Source organism: Leuciscus leuciscus, assembly GCF_965113295.1.
Source record: "Leuciscus leuciscus genome assembly, chromosome: 24".
NCBI lineage: Eukaryota > Metazoa > Chordata > Actinopteri > Cypriniformes > Leuciscidae > Leuciscus > Leuciscus leuciscus.
This window is the reverse complement of record NC_138723.1, coordinates 20509734-20532526: the sequence shown is the minus strand read 5'-3', so window position 1 is coordinate 20532526 and position 22793 is coordinate 20509734. Positions and strand designations below refer to the sequence as shown.

Below are 22793 nucleotides of genomic sequence, written 5' to 3'. Positions count from 1 at the left end.
CCTGTCAAACAGTCTATGTACTGTATCTTGTTGGACTTCCTATATTTGTACTAAGATGCTTTATGTTTTCAACGAAGCATACATGTGGCAAAGTCAAATGAGAGTGTGTGTGTGTGTGTGTTTGTGTGTGTAACCGGTGCTCATGCAGAGCCTATCAAAGTTACTCACTAGAGGGAGACATTAACTACATGGCAGTGACACCAAGTTTTAAATATTACACAAGTTATTAAATAACATTTTGTGTGCACCAAATTATTAAAAAACTAAAAGCATTTAAATCCTTAATACAATTCATCATTCGTACAATTGCCCTTTGATTAATTCAAATCTATTATGTTACATTTGATTTCAATAGTCTCTATAAGACTTTTATTTTGAAAAAACATATTTACGTGGACTATCCCGGAAGTAAAATCATTTCTGAAGCTTGTGTCTGTTTGTACATTGCTGAAAATCCTCCGCAGGTAGTAATACAGGAGCCATATGAAGAGTTAGCACAATTTAATCTTAAACAGTCTATTATAAACGTACATGCATTGCAGAAGATAAAGCATCTAGCTTGTAAAGAGGACGCAATTGTATTGATGTGGAATTGGACCAGGTGTTAGAATACAAAAGGATTCCAGTCCAGCACAAGGTGTCGGGATGAGCTTCTTCAGTTTCGGACAAAGTGCTGAAATTGACGTAGTTTTAAATGATGCCGAGACGAGAAAAAAGGCCGAGCACAAAACAGAGGACGGGAAAAAGGACAAATACTTTCTGTTTTACGATGGGGAGACAGTCTCTGGGAAAGTCAATGTAACCCTGAAAAACCCAGGGAAGAGGCTCGAGCATCAAGGGATCAAAATAGAATTTATCGGGCAAATCGGTAAGTGCAACGTAATATGAACGAGCGATGCCTGATGACGTAACGAATGTGCTGTAATGTTACCGCTCAATACAACATTTACATCTGTTTGTTTGCTTCTTTTTTTTCATTTTTTTTTTCATGTAAGTTTAATAAAGGGGACTCAGACTGAAGCATTAAAAATGCTGAAGTGTCAAATTACAAAAACCTTGTCTCGTGACATATGACACATTAACGATGGTTGATTCGTGATCGAATCGTTTCTTTCGAGTTGAATATTTTCACTGATTCGAACGAACCGGTCCACAAAACAGATGATTCCTTCACGATTTCGGACCGAATCGTTCTGAAATCGCTCTTCGAAATCTTTATTCTAAAGGAAAAGATTAAACACTAGTATGCTATTCTGCATTCATCCAACAACTCTTTGCTCTCCAACCTGTTGATCCGAGCACCCTCCTGTTTAGGCATTTTCCATAATTAATCGAGAACCGTTGAGGCAAATATATTTTTAATAGCCAAAATCAGAAATGTTACAAAGAAATAGTTAAAGAAATAGCATTAACAGTTTTCAGCTAAGAAAAGTAAATTAAATTTAGTTTTATTTAATGTATTTGCAAATTATATTTTCGTTACATACAAAATAAAGAAACACCCTAATTAAAACCCATTATGAGCAGCAATATGTGCTACTTATAAAATAATAATTGAATCGCTTTTTAACCCGTTCTTTGAATCTGATTGTTCAAAAGAACCGATTCTCCGGAGTGAGTCGACTTCCTATCTCTAGTAAAAAAAGGCGGTATAGAAACCACACCTCTGGATGCTTGCCACAAGCAATGGATCCTGTTTTTATTTTCAGAAATGAACAGTTTCCCTAAACCATGATTGTTACTCTTTGTTCTAAGTTAGCGCTCTATTTAAAGCCATACAGTATATACCCTTGAAGCATCACAAAGAAATGTTAAGTAACCTGGATGTATAGAAAATGTCAAATGTTTTCCCTGATGTGATATTTATACATCCTTATATTTATTGTATTTTAAAGGGTTAATTCACCCAAACATGTGCTCACCCTCATGTTGTTACAAACCTAACAAACTCAAACCATTAAAGAATTGTTCTAATTCGAACAACATATGCAAATTTATTAAGAAATCACATTTTCTCTCCTGTGTCGTCTTCATTTTCCTTGTAGAATTGTACTATGACAGAGGAAACCATCATGAGTTCGTCTCTCTGGTAAAGGATTTAGCTCGGCCTGGAGAAATGGCTCAATCTCAGACCTTTGATTTTGAGTTCACACATGTGGAGAAACCGTACGAGTCCTACACAGGCCAGAATGTAAAACTACGGTATGTGTTCCTGTCATTGTGAAGTTCAGTAAAGATTGTGTATTTGAGCTTACACAATATGTTGTACATTTATTTGATAGACTTCATTATACACACATTTTTTTTTTAATGATTTTATTATAAACTCTCATTTTTTTCCTCAGCTATTTCCTGCGGGCAACCATCAGCAGGAGACTGAATGACATCTGCAAAGAGATGGACATCGTAGTGCACACACTCAGTACATATCCAGAACTCAACTCCTCCATAAAGATGGAAGTGGGAATTGAGGACTGTCTGCACATTGAGTTTGAGTACAACAAGTCGAAGTAAGTCTGAAAAACAGCCAGAGGATGGGAGGTTTTTATGGCTTAGATGATTTATTAAAATAGTTCAATAAAATACAAATTTGTCACTTATTGATATATTTTTTTGCATTTTCCACTATTTCCCTCCTAAAAATCTTGAAAATGGCAGGTATCATCTGAAAGATGTGATTGTGGGGAAGATCTATTTCCTATTGGTGCGAATTAAGATCAAACACATGGAAATTGATATTATTAAACGGGAGACAACAGGGACAGGGCCAAATGTGTACCATGAAAATGACACCATTGCAAAATACGAGATTATGGATGGAGCACCTGTTCGAGGTATGAAACAATTCTTAAAGTAATAGATCACACACAATTTTTTTTATTATCTCATCATTTACTCATCGTCAAGCTATCCTAGGTGTATATGACTTTCTTCTTTCAGCCGAACACAATCGGAGTTATATTAAAAAATATCCTGGCTCTTCACAGTTTTGTAATGGCATTGAATAGTGCCCGAGCTTTTAAAGCTCCAAAAAGAGCATTCATCCATCAAAAAAGTAATCCATACAACTCCAACGGGTTAATAAATGCCTTCTGAAGCGAAGCGATTGGTTTCTGTAAGAAACATCTCCATATTAAAAAACTTTATAAACTGTAATCACTGGCTTTCAGCAATGGCCGTATGCACGTTCACAAGAGAGTTTTTTTCTTAAAAAAACCCATCTCTTGGCTTCAGAAGGCATTTTTTAAAGGGATAGTTCTCCCAAAAATGAAAATTCTGTAATTATTTACTCACCCTCAAGTTGTTCCAAATCTGTAAACATTTCTTTGTTCTGCTGAACACAAAGGAATGTATTTTGAAAAATATGGGTTACCAAACAATTGTGGGGCACCACTGACTTCCATGGTATATATATATAAAAAAAAATCTGAATAAACCAAAAATTTGGTTACCCTTATTCTTCAAAATATCTTCCTTTGGGTTCAGCAGAACAAAGAAATATATACAGGTTTGGAACAACTTGAGGGTGAGTAAATAATGACAGAATGTTCATTTTTGGGTGAATTATCCCTTTAACCCACTGGAGTAGTATGGATTACTTTTATGATGGATGGATGCACTTTTTGAAGCTTCAAAAACTCGGGCACTATTCAGTGCCATTACAATACTGGGAAGAGTCAGGATACTATTTAATATAAGTCCGATTTGACTCTGTGTTCGGCTGAAAGAAGGAAGTCATATACACCTAGGATGGCTTGAGGGTGAGTAAATGATGGGATAATTTTCATTTTTGGGTGAACCTTTCCTTTGACACCTCCTGATGGTCACTTATATTTATAAAGATGAAGTTTCTGCTGGATCAAACGTGCAGTAAGCAGTTTCTGAGAAACGATGTTGAAAGTGGATTGGACTGAGCACCACAACACACTTGTAGCCAACCAGCAGTAGGGGGCATTTACACTCATGATGGGGGGAGGAGAGAGAGTGAGCAAGAGGGAGATTGGAAGAAAGACTGTAGAAAGAGAGATGGCTGAGAGACATTACAAAAAAAAAGTTCAGAGGAATTTCATGGGAAAAAGAAGGGCTATGATTAGGCAAGAGCTTTAGGACCCACGTTAAAATAAGAAAAGCTTTCCAGCGCTGGAGAGACGGAAGCGGGAAGGCCTGAAAACGGATGCAGAGGCTGCGTTGTTTCTGCTCCATACGTGAGTAACATTGGTTTTGCCAAGATATGCTGTTTGTAATGTTAGCTATTGAAACAGGACAGTTTTGAGTTTCATTGTTTGTCTGCGACTAGCAACCAACTCTTGCTTGTATAGAGTTAATTTGTTCCTGTTCATTTGTTTGTTCTTTTCGTTCCTATTTTGCTTCGCTTCAGCTATGATGAAGGACATCCACTCTTGCATTGGGTGTTTGTGCTTTTTGGGGGCGGAGCAATGAAGGGAGGGGTGTGTTTGATTGGGTTGATTTCAAATATCAAGTGTTTCTCAGAAACCGCTTACTGCACCTTTAATCTTTAATGTGAAGCATGTTTACAACTGACTTGAAATGAAGTATACTGAATTAGAATTTTTATCTTTAATGGCTTTAGGTGAATCCATCCCCATCCGTCTTTTTCTGGCTGGGTACGAGATGACGCCCACCATGAGGGACATTAATAAGAAATTCTCTGTTCGTTATTACCTGAATCTGGTACTCATTGATGAAGAAGAGCGACGTTACTTCAAACAACAGGTTGGTGTTAAATAAATGAAAAATAGGAAACTAAATATGAAAACAATTAGTCCACAAGTTATGCATTTTGTGTTTAAGGATTCATACTCGTTTCCCTAGCAATGGTGAAATAATCATTAATTGTTCAGAACATGATCTATTTTGTGTGTTGTTATTTATTTATCATCCTTTGTGGATTCATAGGAGATTACACTATGGAGGAAGGGAGACATTGTGAGGAAGAGCATGTCCCATCAGGCTGCCATCGCCTCCCAGCGCTTCGAGGGCTCGGCAAGCTCAGAGAAAGCACTCTCTCAAGCTAAAGAGGACAGCAACTGAACCTAACCATGTCAGCTAATCATCTCATGTGTGTATGTGTTAGAGAGAGTGTGTGTATGGATTTAAAGAAGGCATGTGCTCCCAAAATAGATTGAGCAACGTAAACATGATATTTCGCATTCCTAAACATTACAGTTTATGATCAACAAGTTCTTAAGTAGCTTTTAAAAAAGGGATGAATGTGAAAAGCAAAAACACTGATTCCAAAAAACACAATTTGATATTTACAAATTCTTCCTGGCGGTTCCTCTGAGATTGTTTACTTTTTTTGTCCGCCACCCTGGAATTAATTGATTTATTGACCGTATATTTAATTGAAGCATTTCAGCTGTCCATCTAGACAACACAAACACATTCCATCTCTATCTTCCTTTACCAGCCTTTTTAAAATTCTGTATTGAATGTTTTGTTATTGTAGATTTCTTCTTTCATAACATATACATTGCATACAGTGTTCAGTTTCTGTTTTCTAATGAAATGGTATTTAACTAATTCATATTTTTAGTGATTTTTCTTTTTATATACAGTATGCTTACCAAAACATGCCTTTTTACGTTTTGTTGCCATTCCCGAAGATAAATTATAAGCACTTCAGGGTTTTTGCCAATGTGATTTTAGTGTCTCAGGAGGAACCCTAAACTCCATATCAGCCTACAAATTAATCACACATTTCTGTTTAGATTCAGCTAACAAACCAAATTAATTTCCCTACAAGTATGTAGCTGAACTGAAATGCACCTGCATTTTATTTTTATTTTAAAGTCTGTTGGTTTGTATTGACATAATAATACTTTAACAAGCTCCTTGCCATGTTTTAAAATGTAGAAAAAAAATTGAAATTTAATTCAGTATTATTGCTGTTATGGGAAACCAAAATGTTTGACGTTGTTGGTTGAAATTTCTTGGGTAACACTTTACAATAAGGTTAATTATTGAACAACCATATTTTAAAGTGTCACTGCTTTGTCACAGGCTGTTTTGAGGTTTAATGTTCTTTAATTCCTGTCAGTGAATAATTTCTAGAATTCAGGAGGCATTAATGTCTCCATTAATGGCATTAATTTTTGTTCTCTCTCTCTTTTTTTTATTTATACCAACACTGAAGATCAGCTCTCATATTACATGTCAGTGCTCTAACCTTTTACTAACCAATATATGACCTGCAATCTTTGACCATACCAGTGCAACTTAACAAATGCTGATAAAGTGATCAGGATGAAGCAGAAGTATAAGGCGCAGTATAAGGGATACATGTCCTGGAAGTGATTGCACACCCATTTTGAAATTGCAGGCTCATAGACCTCAGTCAGGGTAGTGCTATATACATTTTTAGACAGCAATGAAAATAGGCTGCGAGGGATAGAATTACAGTGCGTTCAATGAATTGTACTGTTGTTTAATATCAATACGATTGTTCGGCTGACAAAATGTCTTGATCTAATACCTTTAGACAGTGCGTGCAACTGTAAATCTATCCCTCACAGCCTCGTTTTCACCTGCGTTAAATTTAATATGGCTTTCTAACTTTACCAAGGTTTATTATGGCTGCCTTTCAGAGTAGTGCTTTGTTGGTGGCTCTCACAGTTGTGATTATTTCTTGTCATGTTAGGCCCGTTGGGGGTGTTTATCCGTCCGAAAAACCAGGATGAATCATCTCATGATGAGTTGCCTTCTTTGAGACTGCAATTTCACAATATTGGTCTTTTGTTAGTACTTCCATACACTAAAGTAATAAAATAAAATATCCTTGTGTCAGGGAATGAATATAAACTGAGATCTAGATCTGAAAAATGATTGTGACATACTGATCAAACACACTAGGCTCTGAATATTGTTTGCTAAAATGCCTTTTTTTTATATGGCATGTAAAAGAACCCTTGCTTTTGGTGTCAAACGAAAACATGACAAGGCCTGTCGCTGAGGACTAAAGCTCATGTTTTGATGTGTACAGTAAGTGATACCTCTACTGTCTGTTTCACAAATCTAAAGCATCTCTTTGCTGAATACTCATGGCTCTATGTGCCAGACTGTGTTTACTGACTTCATGTATATGACTTAAAAATTAGCACTGTGTATCCTTTCAAAACAAAGAAGGAACCAAGAATTAATTGTTTCCTAACTTACTTTACATTTATCATTGTGCAAAAAAAGTGCTGCTTAAAACGGCATTAGATAACCATATTTCTATATTAATATTATGTATGTACAGTATATATTTACAGAATTGTAAGTATATGATTTAGAAATCACTCTAAGGTACTAGCAGAGTTTACAAAAGGGATTCTAGAAGATTCTAGATCTGTGCTAATGTCAAACAGGAGTGCAGAGCACACATGTGATCTAAATGCTCTTTCAGTACTTGTGCTGTATATGAAATTTGTTTTTACTCTGATTCCTCTGAAAAAAACAAAACAAACTCTTTTCCCTCATAGAAACTTCCAGTGTGTCACGTGTCCTCATTTCACCAGCAATGGCACTTAGTTAGGGAAAATAAGGTGTGTAAAATGAAACTGTCTAATGGTCTTATAAATGGGGAAAAGAACACATTTTGAGGGTAACTGGGTATCTAAATGGTTAAAATCAGTCAGCAGTGGCACTTGATAACCCCTAGAGGGCAGACTCACGCCTCATTTGACTAGTCAGCACTTTATAGCCATTTTGACGAGAAAAACATTAAAACGTATATATTTGACTGGCCACATTTTTTAATTATCAATGTATCATGGTTTCTGTAAAAAGCAGTTAAGCAGCACAACTGCTTTCAAAATTCTTAATAATAAGAAATGTTTCTTGCAGTACCAAATCAGCATATTAGAATGATTTCTGAACGATCATGTGACACTGAAGACTGGAGTGATGATGCTGAAAATTCAGCTTTGCCATCATAGGACAGGAATATAATACATTTTAAAATAAATTCAAATCGAAAACAGTTATTTTAAATTGTAATAACAAGTTACAATTTATAGTAACTTGACAAGTATAAAGGAAGATCCTCTAGCCGATGAGTTTTCAACAGTGCTCTGGCTTTGAGGAGATTATGTTATTGATCGTCTGGCCCGTGGTGCTGACAGCTGTGTTTTCCAAGTGAATTCTGAAGCAGAGAAGAGAAACCTGGATGCGTATTGATCATAGCTGAAGTCCTCTTTCTCTACATCTGCAGAATTCAAGCCCATACACTCTAATGAGGCCTGAGGAGAAATAACAAGCCTTTGTGTTCAAATCTTGAACTGAATCTGTCACACAATATATAGAGTAGCCGTGCAGGAGATGTATTCCCTGGGGAGGCTGTTTTGTTCTTTGTGAGCAATAAAATCACTTTAGGAAAATTCAATCTAATTTCTAAAAAATAAATAAAAAGGTTTAGGTTGAAAGAATACTAGTGTAGTCGATTAATCGCAATTAATTGCATCAAACTTAAATGTTTGTATAAATAAATAAATAAATATATATATATGCATGTACATACTGTGCATGTATGTGTATACAGTATATGTATATATAGTTACAAACTTTTATGTTAGATGTGATTGTGATTAATCAATTTGACAGCACTAAATAATATCAATAAATAGTTATTATTGCTATTACTGTTGCTATTACTGCTAATAATAACGATAAATTATTATTATCATCAAACTTTTAATAAATTATTGAATTTTTATGAATAAATATGTCAATGGCAATTTCATTTAGTTTACTGATTTTTAGTCAAAGGTGACAGTACCATCTTGCCCTACTAAAGAACTGGAGGTTAATTTGGGCAGCATACAGTTGCTATCACAGCATAAATAGTAAATGCCAGCTGAAACAACATCTTAGCTCGTTAAATGAAGTGGCCAAATTATTCAGACCTCTTAGGCCTTCAGCGTTTGGAGGCGTGGAGCTAATGGGCCAGTTCCAATCCTTCACCAATAACCACAGCAACCGCTCCAAGCGCAATGCTCAGCTGCACAAACCCGGTTACCATGGCGATGGGGCCTCCGTCATCCCGAATCTTTTGACTGTATTGTGGAGGAGAGTTGCATCTGTGTGAGCAGGGGGAGTCTTGCACGGGAAATCAGGTCATTGTGTGTGTTTCTTTTTCTTTTTTAATTGCAGCTAATGTAATAAGGATGGAGAGTGAACTTTTAAAATGAGGAATAAGATAATCTGTGACCTCATTTTTAAAATAAAGTATGATTATGAGGGTTTTTTTTTAAAGAAAGACATCCCTGTTTTTGGTTTGGCAAGTGGAAGGGGCTTAATAATGTTTTGAGAGGGGTTTTGCATCGAAACCATGCAGCTTTGATGATTAAAAAAATAGATTGTTTTATGATCTAAGCGTTTTGTAGTTATTGAATACATTAGACAATGATTGACACTCCCATATGAGATGATGTCATATTTGTCTTTGAGCTTTGCAGAATATTCCTCCCCCTTCATAAAGACCCACTACTGTTCCTTTCTGCTCTCTCCTCCTTCATATTAACCATTAATGGACTCACATGGTTTGAAGTCTATTAGACAAAGCAGTGCCACATGCATACAGCCAACAAATGAACCAAACTGGATCACCATTTTCAAGCAGCCAGTAGTAATAATGCAAGTACACTTGCATTTGTATTTTAGTCACGCAGCTTCAAGCGCAGAAACACATATCTGAGTAAATCTGGCCACATGGAAAGGAAGCTTTACTATATAAGGACTGGACATCCTGTGATGTCTAAGCTCTATTAAGGCAGCGTGTGCCACACTCTTGTTGTTTCCCACAGTCATCCGCTCAAAACTGTGAAAGCATTGTCTGTAATCCACAAAATCAGATGCTAATCCCTGGAATATGGCAAGCCAATTTTGAGCAGCTTGTATGCATGCAGACACATGCATGCAGGATAGCGTCTCTAACTGTATGGGTCTTTTTAAAGGCTGAGATGCCGATTAAGAGCCGTGAAGGATTAAGGGCAGCAGGGAGAGTGGGATAACACATAGGAGGTGTGTGTGACGTAGAGGGCGGATGGGCAATACGATGACTAAACTAAACTGGCTCTTTATGCCCCATCAGGTCCTTTAAATCACAGTCTTTGTCTTTGCTGCATTTCTGTCTCTCTGACTCACTGGATGGCCAACAGAGTCAGACAAATCTTGGGGTCCAAAAGTCTGAGACCACATTGGCAATCTGTGATTGAATATCTAATATAAGATTTTCAAAAGTTGAAATAGGAAGCAGTTAAAATACAATAGAGGACAATACAGATGGCAATTATTTTCATGGTATGTGTGATAACTGATAAATGTCAGATTATCAAAATTCGACACTATTTTACTAAATATAAATTTATATTTATTTTAATTGCTACAAGCAAATTTGGGTATCATAACTTATAATGTACATTTAAAAAAATGGATACTCATTTTGAGATTACAAAATATTACATTTAAAAGAACTATTAAGCAATTAGTGTTTTTAAAGATTAAGATGTGTAGATGATGGAAGAGTTACTCTAAATCTAAAATTAAGGGAAATGAGCATGTTAAATGCACACACACAAAAATTGGCCAATACAGATGTCAATAATTATTTTCATGTTATGTTTGATAACTGAGAAATTGCAGATTATTATAATTCTATTTTGTCTAAATAAATGACAAATAAAACACTAAAAACTAAATTATATTATTTTAATTGTTACAAGCAAATGTGTGCACATTTAAAGGCACAAAACGGCAATAACCAATATTTTACTGATATAATGCGCATCCTTATTTAAACAAAGAAATGTTGCCTTAAAATGAATGAAAACCTTTACAATTCTGTCACTAATAAAAAGTTCTGTCATGAAACTCTGCTCAACCTCTCTGCTCTCTATACTCAACCTTCAAATACTTGGTCAGCATTTGCTGTAGCATTTGCTGTAGCAGTTTGCAGCGTACTTTCAGAAACCCTCCCCCTTCCCCAGCTCCACCTGTATAGATCTGTTATGGCTAATTCGTGCTATATTGTACAGCAGCAGCAGCAGCAGCAGCAGCAGCAGCAGCGTGTCTTACTTGCTCACAGCAGTGTGTCTACTAGGTTTCGGCAGTAGCAAACCCTACTTGCTCTGCAGCAACAGCAGTGTAGATCTATTTTGCCAAGACCAAACATATCAACATTGTCATATCCATTACCATGCCAAACATGGTCATGACAGAAATTAATTTGTGAAATTTGATGGTATGTTAATTTTAACTTTTCACTTAAAGTTATACTAATAATATAATTTGTAAAACAATTAAAAAAAAAAAGAAAAAAAAAAGAAAAATACAATATAGAAGCATTTTCAGCAGTGCTCTCATTCTTTTGGACCCCACTATGCTATACTAATACACTATACAGTATGACCCTGCAACATTATTAATATACTGTAATCTTGCCACATTTCTATCTTTAATCTCAATAGGAATGACTGACAGCAAGGAGCCGGCGTGCATCTTGTTAGCACGGCTTTCTCATTGAAAATCCCTTGAGCGTGCTTTGAGGGGTAATGAGAGGGGGATCCTGCCAAGAGACCCCTGATGTGTCCGATGACAAGCGAGTTCAAGGTGTGAATAAAGCCCCACTACAGCTTCTCTCCATTACCTCTGTTTTTTTTCCCTTCCTCATGAATATGGAAGGATTTGGCTTATGGCAGATCGAGAGAAAGGGAGCGGGAGGGGTAGGGGGCGGAGAGAGTGAGGTGCATGAGGAGAGGAGCAGAAGGGGGAGGGGTGGCGAGGAGGATGATTCCGTCAGTTGCCGTAGCAATGCGCAGGCTCCGTGGAACAGGAGAGGACGGCTGCTGCTTAATGATCAGAAAACAACACTCGGCGCCTCGGCTGGCTTAGACAAGACGCCGTGGACTAGAACAGTGAGCTGAGCGGCCATCACGACACAGTGCTTGCGTGTGTGTGATGGGAATGAATGTGTCCGGTGTTGTTTCATCCCGACCAGGATTTGCTGATGGTGTTTTCGCTCTGACTATATTGGAATAGCTGGGGCTCTTTCTACCCAGATATACAAGAAGAGATTCTTCTGCAGGTAATTTGTTCCTCCCTCTCTCTCCTCCATCACTCCGTCTCCATCCCGCCATTGTTTTTCCCGTTATTCCCTCTGGGAAATCTGGTAACCTTGATCTCCATCCGTTATGCATCCATCCCTTTCTTTTTTTCCATTTTCATTCAGTACATATTTGTAGAAAAAATATTATAATTATTATTTTTAATTTTAAAATATTCGTCCTCCATTTGGATAATCAAAAATATTTTCAAATCCATGTGGCTTAAAGAAATTCTTCATCTACAACCGTTACAGTGGGATGTTTCTATTTTTTTTCTCTGCCATGCTTTATGATGTGGTCCGCCATATTTCTTCTCATCATGGCTCGTCAATTAATCTTATCTTGTGACATGGTATGTTCATTTTTCACAACATAGGTCACACCTGCCACAAGCAATGTTAACACTCACAAATTCATTCTGTAATCCAAATTTATCCTCTAAGTAGTGTATTTGAGAAATATCTCTTGCATTTATCAGCACGATGATAAATATGAATGTAATGCACATTTAGATCACGTCATCCTCAATGGAGGTCGCACAGCAAAAGTGTTTTATTCCATTGCCATAGTTTGTGTTCCATCGATTGATTTGAGGTCAATATGCTATTTACACTCCTGCTCAATTCCACCCCCTTCCCCAGGAATTGTGAATAAGGGCCAGCAGTTTATCACTGTAACATTGAATTACCTCTGTGCTTTGGTCATTGGATTTGGATGTTAAGTTTTTTTTTTTTAACTGGTTTTGCCGATAGGCACAGAATTATGGGTGGCGGAAAAACAAATCAATGGGTAGCCAAAAACTAGGAAGTGGAAAAGGTCACGACCTTAATTCTGACAGACAGACACATACACACAAGGGTAAAATAATATCACATTGCTGACTAATGTGATGTTGGGGTAAAAGCTTATGCAACTCTGTTTTAAATGGATTTTTATCCTGCAGTCTTTTAGCTTTGACGTTAAGCCTGATAAAGCTTTTCAAGCTCATTCATGGGAACTGTCAGATCACAGGGCGAAAAAGGACGCATGAACTAATGTTATAATTACTTTCAGACTGAACTTGTTCATTCCAATGAAGAGTGAATCTTCATTCAAGTCATCTTGTCTTGAAGAGAATGCAATAGCATCTGTTTTGGGCAAAATTAGCTTTTGCAGCTCATATTGTAATATTTAATTTGCTAAAAATAAATGTTAATATTAAAAAAAAAAAAATTGTGTATTATAAGGCACTAATGACTGCAGAAAAAAAGCTACTGTACATACTTTAGCAATTTTTTTTAGTTTTTTTTTTGAAAAAGTGAATTTGAATGAGCAGTAGCTATAATTGCTGTTTGACTTTGGCTGCCTCACAGACCAGGAATTCATTGGGAAAAATCCCAGAGGTTCTACCGCCATGCAAATTAAACACAATTACTTTCACTCTGCTTGAGCGAAATGCAGTCATTCGTGCCCCATGCTTGCTTAGTGGAAGAGAAAGAAATTAATTTAACGAGATGTCATCTGAGAAAAATTGCATAAGTCTAAATGTTAATAGTACAATAATTAAATAAGCCGTACAAAATGTTCTTGACTCGGAGGAAGCCATTGATGTTATATAACTTCATTCAAATACAGTTTTAGCTGTTTAAGATAAGTGAAAAACGATTTGAAATATTTCACTTTCAGCATTTTATGTTTTAGACGGTGATTTGAGATGTTGAATGACATTTTGACGTTTATTATATTTTTTAATCAGGGATTGTTGCAGTGCCGACCTCCACGTGACTGTGCGATCAAGAGGGCATCAGGATGGAGGCCCCTCTGGTGTGCCTGGATGAGGAATTCGAGGATCTGCGGCCCTGCAAGAGGGAGGAGCTCGAATCAGAGCATCCTCCATGCCGGCCTCACAAAACAATTCCTCTGGCCCCGCTGTGCCGTGAAGACTTCTCCGAGCTAGAGAACTTCTCTGAGATGATGAGCTTCAAGTCCATGGAGGACCTGGTCAATGAATTTGACGAGAAGCTGAATGTGTGCTTCCATAATTACAACACCAAAACAGAAGGCCTGGCACCCATTCGCAACCAATCTCACGCCGAGGAGGATGAGGAGAGGCTTCAAGATGAAGAGTAAGCAAGATCTTTTCTGTTCCACTTCCAGAATATATAACGTAAATACATGTAGGTAGATTAATTAATTAATTGTGCAGTTTGATGCAATTGGCTTCACGTTTTTGCACAATTAAGTATCACCAAATACATGTATGGACACTGTTATCACTGTGCTGATAAATATGCCCATCCAGTTGGCTCTCTCTGCCAATCAAAGTGAGGACATGTCTCTTTGCCAACTGCCCTGTCAATCAAACTTTATAAAAAAACACCCTTTGTCCATCACCAGCGCCTGTCTGTGTGCATGTGTCCATGGTTTGGCCGTGAATTATTCAGCAAATTTTTATACGCCTCAGTGCTTTTGTTTGTCCTGACTTGCCTGTGCTGGCAGCCTGTCACCATCCTCTCTTTGCCTTCAAATCTGCCTCTCGCAAAACAGGACAAAAAAATCTCCTTGGTCTAAATATAGCGCACATGCATTTAAAAAACAGTCAAAACATCATCACTGATTGGGACTCTAATGGCAAAAATATACACAAATATTGTAAGGAAATAAAAAAAGAGCATTACAACATCAGAAATTTAGCTTTTATAGTTGTGCATTTGCTTCAAATGTAATTTTTTTGGATGCTTTTTTCCAATCTGTAGCATTTTAAGAGATAAAAACGAGTATGTTTTGGGGATTTCCAGTATTTGAGCATCTTGCTCATAACACTCTTAGTTTGTGCTGTAAATATGTTGTTGATTTATGATTTGTTAGCATGTTATTTTCTGCGTTTCCCGCTGTGATGTGTTCTCATTGCCCGTGGCTTTTGTTCTTGGCTTGAATTCAGACACAAATCTGTCCTTGCGCTAGAATTCAGCCTGTGGCTGTGCATCTGACAAATTACAGAAATAAGCCTGCTGCAGCTCCTTTTTTTAACCCACGGATGGTAAATATTCTAGATAAGATGTTGCTTTTAGAGATCTTCAGACAGTAAACAGAAACTCCTTCAGACAATGACATATGGGTAGACGATGAGTCTGTACCAGTTTGGTGTTGTTGCAGGGCTGGCATGGAGGCTGGTAGGCTTGTGTCTGTATGCCCTCAGAGATCAGCACACTTTGAATGGCCACTTGTTCCCTGGATGACTAGACAGAGGCACAAAGAAAGTGTGGAGAGTAATTTCGGCATGTAGATGAATAGACAGAAAAGAGAAGAGAAAGAAAGGAGAAAGAAAGCATTGTCACTAGCCTGGTTATATAAACATGGAAAGCATCTACTTAAAGAGCAACTTAAACATGTTGTAGCGTCACTGCTGTGCACAAATGCATATAAAATGAATGCTGTGTACATTGGATCTGTCTCTACATTCCCAGTGCTAACAAATCATAATTAATACATATAAGTGTGATTTCTTATTAAAGTCATTGTTAAAGAATGTATTATTAATAATTCTGAGAATGAATGTCTCATTTGTTTCATATTCACTGTGTCGGTTGGAACATTGTGTATATAAATGTCCATGCATGTGTCTTTGTAGTGTGTGGGATGCTCTGACTGACAACTACATCCCCTCCTCTGTGTCCAGCTGGGATGACCCCGCCTCAGAAACACTGAATGGCAACCTCTCAGATCAGGAGGTAAACATCTGCTCTACTCTGATAACTTTCATGCTGTTGATATGATTATAGATTTGTATTTCCTGCAGGGTTACTGTATAGATTAGTGCTATAGGACATGACTATACTTTACATCTATAGTACAATAAAATGTGATGGACAACAATTTATTTACCAATGCAGGCACAACCTTTTCTTTCAAATGGGCTATATGTAAGTATTTTTATGTATTAATAATTAGCTTTTCATTGACAATGTGTAAACAGCTAGTAACAAAACTTAAAAAACAAGACCTTATGAAAGCCTGTAGACTGATTTTTTGTGAAGGACTCATGACGTTTTTTGCCGGGAAAATCAAAAGGATGTGAACTTTACACTCGCTCCCGAGAGCCTCTCTTCCGTTCTATGACACATGAGACAAATGCTTATACAATGTTCAGGATGATGTCGAAAGAGCTGCATATATACTTTTTAATCAAACTATCATAACAGTGTTATGTTACCTCATCTGTCGACATGATGCTGATGAATTGCAGAACTGGTGCAAACATATCCACATCAATATGATTCAATTCTTTCTTAACTGCTGCTTTCTCACCTCTGTCATTTTTGTTGTGTGTTTATTTTGTTATTGAGAGGAAAGTGCACACCACATATTTACAGTACATTTTCATCTAAACGTCGCTCTCAGCAGCATGGATGACGTCTGGATGTTCGTTAACAGTATATCGAAGCAACATCTTTTTACTTCTAAGTAAAGAACGAAAAAGAACTTTGCCGTAAGTATATCAAGGCATTGAATCACGTTCAGTCTCTTTTATGTTAATAGCACCAGCAATAAGTTGCTGGCTGCAGTTCACTTAACGACCACTGGTGTTGCTAAAAACAAGGGTTTCTAATTTCTACATATAGCCCCTTTAATACTTATCTATATTTTGATATTATTATTATGTTAATAATATCAGTACAAATTAATTGTTGTTAGGGTACTTTAATAATAATATTAATTATATTATATTAATGGAACTGAGTTAAGTTGCAAAGCAATTACCATTGAAGCACTGGACAATGAAAAACCCTTCTTGAAATAATATAATTCTCCTTAATTGAAAAAGCATTTATTTCCTCAGAGCAAATGACTGCAGCACTATGTGAGAGTACAGCTTTGCCCTCTCGATTCAGGGTGTGGTATGTTTATGCCAAATGGACAGCAAATACAGTCACTGGCTGCCAAAAACCTAACTTGATCTACTTTCTCTGACATTCAGCCTGTCACAAGCTCTGCAATAAACAGTTTCTATATCACGAAAAAATCTTACAGAAGTCTCCATGCCTGACTGGCAGACATTTCCGTATTTTCTTTTATATTCAGTCATCATGATGACACAGAAGACTCTGGGTAATCTAATAATGTTAGCTTTTGATTCGTTTTAGCAGTGAAGTACTGTAGATGAGTAGTCGGGTTGTACATCAATGTGGACCAGAAGAGCTGTCAAGCATTCTATAAGCTACCTTTAAAAGCACTCTCCTCAGCACATTACCAATGAGTGTAATGGAACTATATGGAGCCATTACTCTCTACCATCTTGTCCTATTGATACTGCTGATGCTCCTAAACATGTTGTGAAATATTTCATTGTCTTGGCTTTAAAGATACATGAAAAAGATGAGGATGAGATGAACGAGAAGAATGAAAATGCCAATTGTCTGCGTGAAGAACCTATAATCACAGCTGATCAGGTGAGCCTAACCTAAACAGATGTGTTGCACTGGTAAAAAAAAAAAAAAAACAGAATGCTTGTTTACAGTAAATCATTTTTGTGATTTAATAATGAATGCTTCAAAAGGTTAATAAATTAGTGTGCCAGCATTTTGTGGGTGATAAATTTAGCCTAATACTGTGTTTGAGGGTTTGTTTACATCGGGCAGGTTTACACTTGAACAGTAGCCTAGTTTTAAAGCTTTGCTAGATTTAAAATCAAGTGTGCTATTTATGGGATTGCATTTATTCACTGTGTACAAAGCTTAAATTCAAAACTACAGTTCTACTTGTGTCCTTAAAACTGTTTAAACATCCACTGAAATCTGTTATTTATTCCCTCACCAGGTGATTGAGGAGATTGTGGAGATGATGGAAAACTCACCAGATCCTGGAGAGACAGAGGAAGAGGAGGACGATGATATCGGGGTCTCTTCCTCTCAAAGCAACCCCTCCCTACTGGAGGAGATCCGCATGCTGTCTCAGGCCTCCAACAACAACTGCTCTTATGAAGGTGCACAGATAAACCTGCAATTAATAAATAAATTCTTAAATAAAAAAAAAAAAAAAAAAACTAATACTGATTTATATTTAGTTGGTATCTACATGGACAAGTAACAGATTATGTTTATCTTTATGGTTCAAATACAAGCAACAGCATAAGGTTCATCAGCAAAAGTCATTATTATGAGAAGTACCTTTATATTACTAGATCAAGGTCAATGTAAATATGCTTTACATCACCCCAGGAATAGAAACAGATGTCTATTGAGAAAATAGTTTCTATTTTAAACCATGTTGTTTAAGATTCCCACGGACATATGAAACAGATCATGTTTTTGAAACAAAAGATGCAGTGGAACAAAAGTGAATGAAAAATAGCCCATGTCGACTGAAAGCAACACTAAAGAAATATTACGTTAAAGCCCAACATTAGTCACACTCACAGTGTGAAAGTCAAGTGTTGCTCGCTTTTGAAACTGGATGTTGTTATGCTGTTTGTCATGCAGGTCTGAGGCTGATGCCGAGCTCGGCGCTGCTTGACATCTTGTGTCGGGTGGAGGCGGCGATACGAGAGTATTCGGAGGAACTGGTAACTCAGCTGGCCCGGAGGGACGAGCTGGAGTTCGAGAAAGAGGTGAAGAACACCTTCATCACAGCTCTAATGGAGGTCCAGAACAGACAGAAGGAGCAAAGGGAGCTGAGCAAGCGCAGGCGTAAGGACAAGGCCATGAGTCTACAAGGATCTACTCGCTCCGAGAAGATTGGGAGCATGCCTGCGAAAGTAAGTGTGTTGAAAGTAGAATAGATGCATGATGTTTACCTCCATTCAGTCTCCAGACACAGACATCTCTCTCTCTACGGTTAATGGATCCCAGCCCATCACTCTTTAGCTGCACTTAGCACTTACTGGACGAGCAGAGGAAGCATTCCCCTGCAGTATGAGCTGTGAAGGCAATACTAGCTTCCTCTTACTGTAATGCCGCTGTGATTCCATTACATCATGGAAGTAACTCACAGGGATGGGAGACTAGAGGTAGTAAATGTGGCAAATTGTGAATCTCAAATTGAATATACTGTGCACCATTTTCCTGAACTCGGAAGCCTGGGATTTTATCCAATAAAAGTGAAAGGTTGTTGTCGTTTTTGTCGAAACTGGGTATAGAAAAAGAAAGTCGTGTGTAAAGAAATAAACATTTTTGGCCATTATTATAAACTAATAAATATTTACTTTTTATGACTGATAACTGATGAAATGGCTTATATTATTAATTTAAAAAATATATTTGTATTATTTATATTAAATTATTTATATTTTATTTTGAATTATATATATACATACAGTATATATATATATATATATACACACACACACACACACATATATATATATATATATAATTAAAATAAGACAATATAAATAAAATTAATAGTTTTAAATGCTTACCAGATCTGTTCTCTAGCTTGCACTGTACTGTACGAGAACAGAAACCTCTGGTACTAAATATTTTATATTTGAATGTTTTCCAGCGCTTCAGCATGGAGGGTCTGTCCAACATCCTGCAGACAGGGATCAGACAGACCTTTGGGACCTCAGGGACAGAAAAACAGGTGAGGAGGAGCATTTCAGTTAAAGTGCTGGATTCAATTTATGCTGGATTAAACATATATACTGGATGCAGGTATAAAATCTGATCGTAAACTGTGTCTGTGTTTTTCTTGTGTGTGGTCAAAAGTACCTAAACACAGTCATCCCATATGAGAAAAAAGTGACTCCTCCATCTGTCGATGACTTGCAAATGCTCACAAAAAGTAAGTGTACTGAACTGCATTAATAATTCAACTATATAATATAGGGCTCTTCTGTAGCTCAAACAGAATGACGCTTACAACGCCAAGATCATGGGCTTGAGCTTGAACTGATAAAAATGTAAATGTGTACATTGAAGGCTTTGAATAAAAGTATCTGCCAATTAATTTCATAAATAAAATGTAATATTGTTTTGCAGTTCTGTACGCCATGAAAGAAGACAGTGAGAAGGTCCCAACCCTCCTGACTGACTATATATTAAAAGGTAAATCTAAAATATTTTCACTGTTCCAGAATTAAGATATTTTTTATTTTTTATTGTTCAGTGAGGTCGGTGTATTTGAGATTTTTATTGTGATTGATTTATATAGTATTATTATTTATTAAGAGAATTTAGAGAAACTAACTGTGGCTCTTAAATAGGTCAAAAGATAAATATACACGGCCCGGCCCAAAAAAATGGATCACATTTATTTCCATCAAGAGGTGCATCAATTTTTGGTCAAGATCTTCAATGTAAGAGTCCAGCACTCTGTAAAGTCTCCTCCAGCACATCCCAAAGACTTTCAATGAATTTAAAGTGAAATTCACGCCAATTAAAGTGAAAATGATTCACAATTTGAGCCTGAAAAAATCTTGACATTGTCATCCTGGAATATGACCATGATGTGTCTTCCTACATGATTGTTTAAGAAATGAAAAGCTACACACTCCATCAATTATGGTTTGAAGAACTGTTGCCAAACATATAACATGCTAGAAACATAATAATCACTGCAATAATGATCCAATCATAGACTCTTAATCATTTGCCTATTTAAATCCAAACAGCGACTTTTTTGGGGGGCCGGGAAGTGTAGATATAAGAAATCAAAATTGTACTTTTGAGATGATTATGCATTTAATTCAAAAACTGGATTTCCAGGGTAATACTGTTCTCCAGCTCTAAATATTCTCATAAATAAATATATGAATGAAGAACATTTTATTCTAGACTTTTAGTAGCATTGAGCGCATTAATACTTTATCATATCTCCATCCTGCAGTTCTGTGTCCTACCTAAAGTCCTGAGCGTGATCTGCTGTTGGTGAGACTGTGGAGAGGCCAGGTGTCTTCGTTTCTCCTCTCTCAGTTCTCCAGCCCAGCTGCATGAGCTCCCTTACCCAGTATCAGCGAGGGACCCTGAACATCTAACCATCCTTCTCTTGCTTATCTAATGACCTTTGACCTTGCTCATCTCACTGCCCTTCCTGTATTCACATATCCACGACGTTCATACCACAGCGCCTGGTGCTTTACATGTTTTCTACTATGTACGTTACTTCAGGCCAAAAGCCATATGGAACGTGTAAGCGTAAAACAGGTGACCTATAATCGGTTTAACTCTACGATCAGGTACTATTTTTATTTTGAAAGATATGCATAACATAAGGCATTTTACTTGATAATTCACATCCGTTCTGAACACTGGTGATGATGAGAAGGGCATTATTCACAATCTTCTGAAGGCGCAGATGCATTGATTTCGAGAGCACATTTGAAAATAATCCATCCAGACATTCTGCTTTTTGCCGTTTTAGTATTGTGGCTTCATTTCAGCAGAGGTTGGTTGAAGATACAGCATGTTTTAGTGTTCTACATTAATGCCAAGTTATAGGGAGAAACCTTGTGACTTTTCTTATTTTGGGTAACCTAAGATTTTTTTTTTCATCCTATGTATGAATTAAATATAGTTCTACATAATGTGGTTTCTTTGATGATCCATTTATCTAATAAAACTTTTTTTTTATTATTAACTTTAACTTTCATTCATGATTTGTGCTTCTTTAATGTATATATTTCTTATTTACTAAGGGACATGGAGGAATGTGAAGTATTGCTGAGTTACAGTTCCAATAAATGTCAAACCCTGTAAAAAAACTGAATGACTGATTCATTGTAATACCGCAACATTCCACACGAGGTCAGTCATACGCAGATAATCATAAGCACAAGCGTATTGACATTACAGGAGGATTTTTGATGTGGCCTTTTAGTGAAATATAATGCTTACAAGTGTTGTTTGTGAACCCTAATAAACAGGTGACATCAAAACTGTTGATAATACCAATACTTTAAAAATAAAAATAAAAAAAGTTTCCAGAGTCATGGTGGTGAGTGTGACTGACTTTTCTAGATCTGCTTTATATTACATTATACATTATAATTATTTATTAAGCGGTGTTTAGTTCCTTGGGACTTCAATATTTAGAGGCATTTTACCTTTATGAAGGGATTTTTTTTCTAATATATTACAAACCGTGATGTTCATTTGTACTTTTTTCTATTAAACGTTTAAACGTTAATTGAATCATTTAATTAAAAATATTATTACAGTGTTTAAAAACAATATTTGAAATATATCAAATGTTAGATAAAATATAAAAACACGAATTCATTTTTGCTCGTGTAAACATCTGACTATTCATTTGTGGAGATCTACTGCCACAGTTAGCTTAGCAATAACGTTACTGACCCTGCTAAAATGCAGCTTATTTATTTATACATAACGTGCTATGTTTGATATTTTCCAAATATTATTAATAACGTATCACTAGAAATGTCATAAAACACTATCTTACCTTCCGCTGTCTTCTTTTTAGAAGAGTCAACTGAACTGAATCTTCTTAAATTCACTTAACAGCTTTCATTGAAAAGCGCGCGAAAAATAATGCCCATGACTGTTTTAATCATGCATTTTTATCTTTATAAGAACACTTTATTTGATTTTTTTTAGCTCCCACGGTCCCACCCCCACCAAAACACTATTAGACAGACTCTTAGTTAGCATAAACAGATATCTTCTAAACAGGTAATTAACAATTAAACAAATACACATGAACTGTAAGATACAAAATATATGACCGTAACTTTACTACGTATATCTATAT

General features: G+C 36.5%; 2 protein-coding genes across 4 annotated transcripts; both read left to right on the top strand.

Annotated features, from left to right (window-relative positions):
* The first annotated feature begins 407 nt into the window (after window positions 1-407).
* On the top strand, window positions 408-7487 carry vps26bl (vacuolar protein sorting 26 homolog B, like). The gene is made up of 6 exons (XM_082157614.1): window positions 408-868; window positions 2046-2202; window positions 2346-2510; window positions 2659-2834; window positions 4592-4734; window positions 4918-7487. Exons 1-6 carry the CDS (start codon window positions 646-648, stop codon window positions 5050-5052), a joined length of 999 nt encoding a protein of 332 aa, XP_082013740.1. The 5' UTR covers window positions 408-645; the 3' UTR covers window positions 5053-7487.
* A 4306-nt stretch (window positions 7488-11793) lies between these two features.
* On the top strand, window positions 11794-21783 carry fez1 (fasciculation and elongation protein zeta 1 (zygin I); the record flags this gene model as incomplete). 3 transcript variants are annotated; one of them, XM_082158278.1, is made up of 10 exons in its annotated part: window positions 11795-12085; window positions 13840-14209; window positions 15715-15814; window positions 17447-17533; window positions 17901-18066; window positions 18563-18837; window positions 19584-19664; window positions 19790-19865; window positions 20063-20128; window positions 20910-21783. In XM_082158278.1, exons 2-10 carry the CDS (start codon window positions 13893-13895, stop codon window positions 20924-20926), a joined length of 1185 nt encoding a protein of 394 aa, XP_082014404.1. In that variant the 5' UTR covers window positions 11795-12085; window positions 13840-13892. The 3 variants fall into 3 exon arrangements, with proteins under 3 accessions (XP_082014406.1, XP_082014404.1, XP_082014405.1); XM_082158279.1 differs by lacking the exons at window positions 11795-12085; window positions 13840-14209; window positions 15715-15814 and adding an exon at window positions 15832-16572; XM_082158280.1 differs by lacking the exons at window positions 15715-15814; window positions 17447-17533; window positions 17901-18066; ... (3 more) ...; window positions 20063-20128; window positions 20910-21783 and having other exon boundaries at window positions 11794-12085; window positions 13840-14213.
* Between the last annotated feature and the right edge of the window lie 1010 nt (window positions 21784-22793).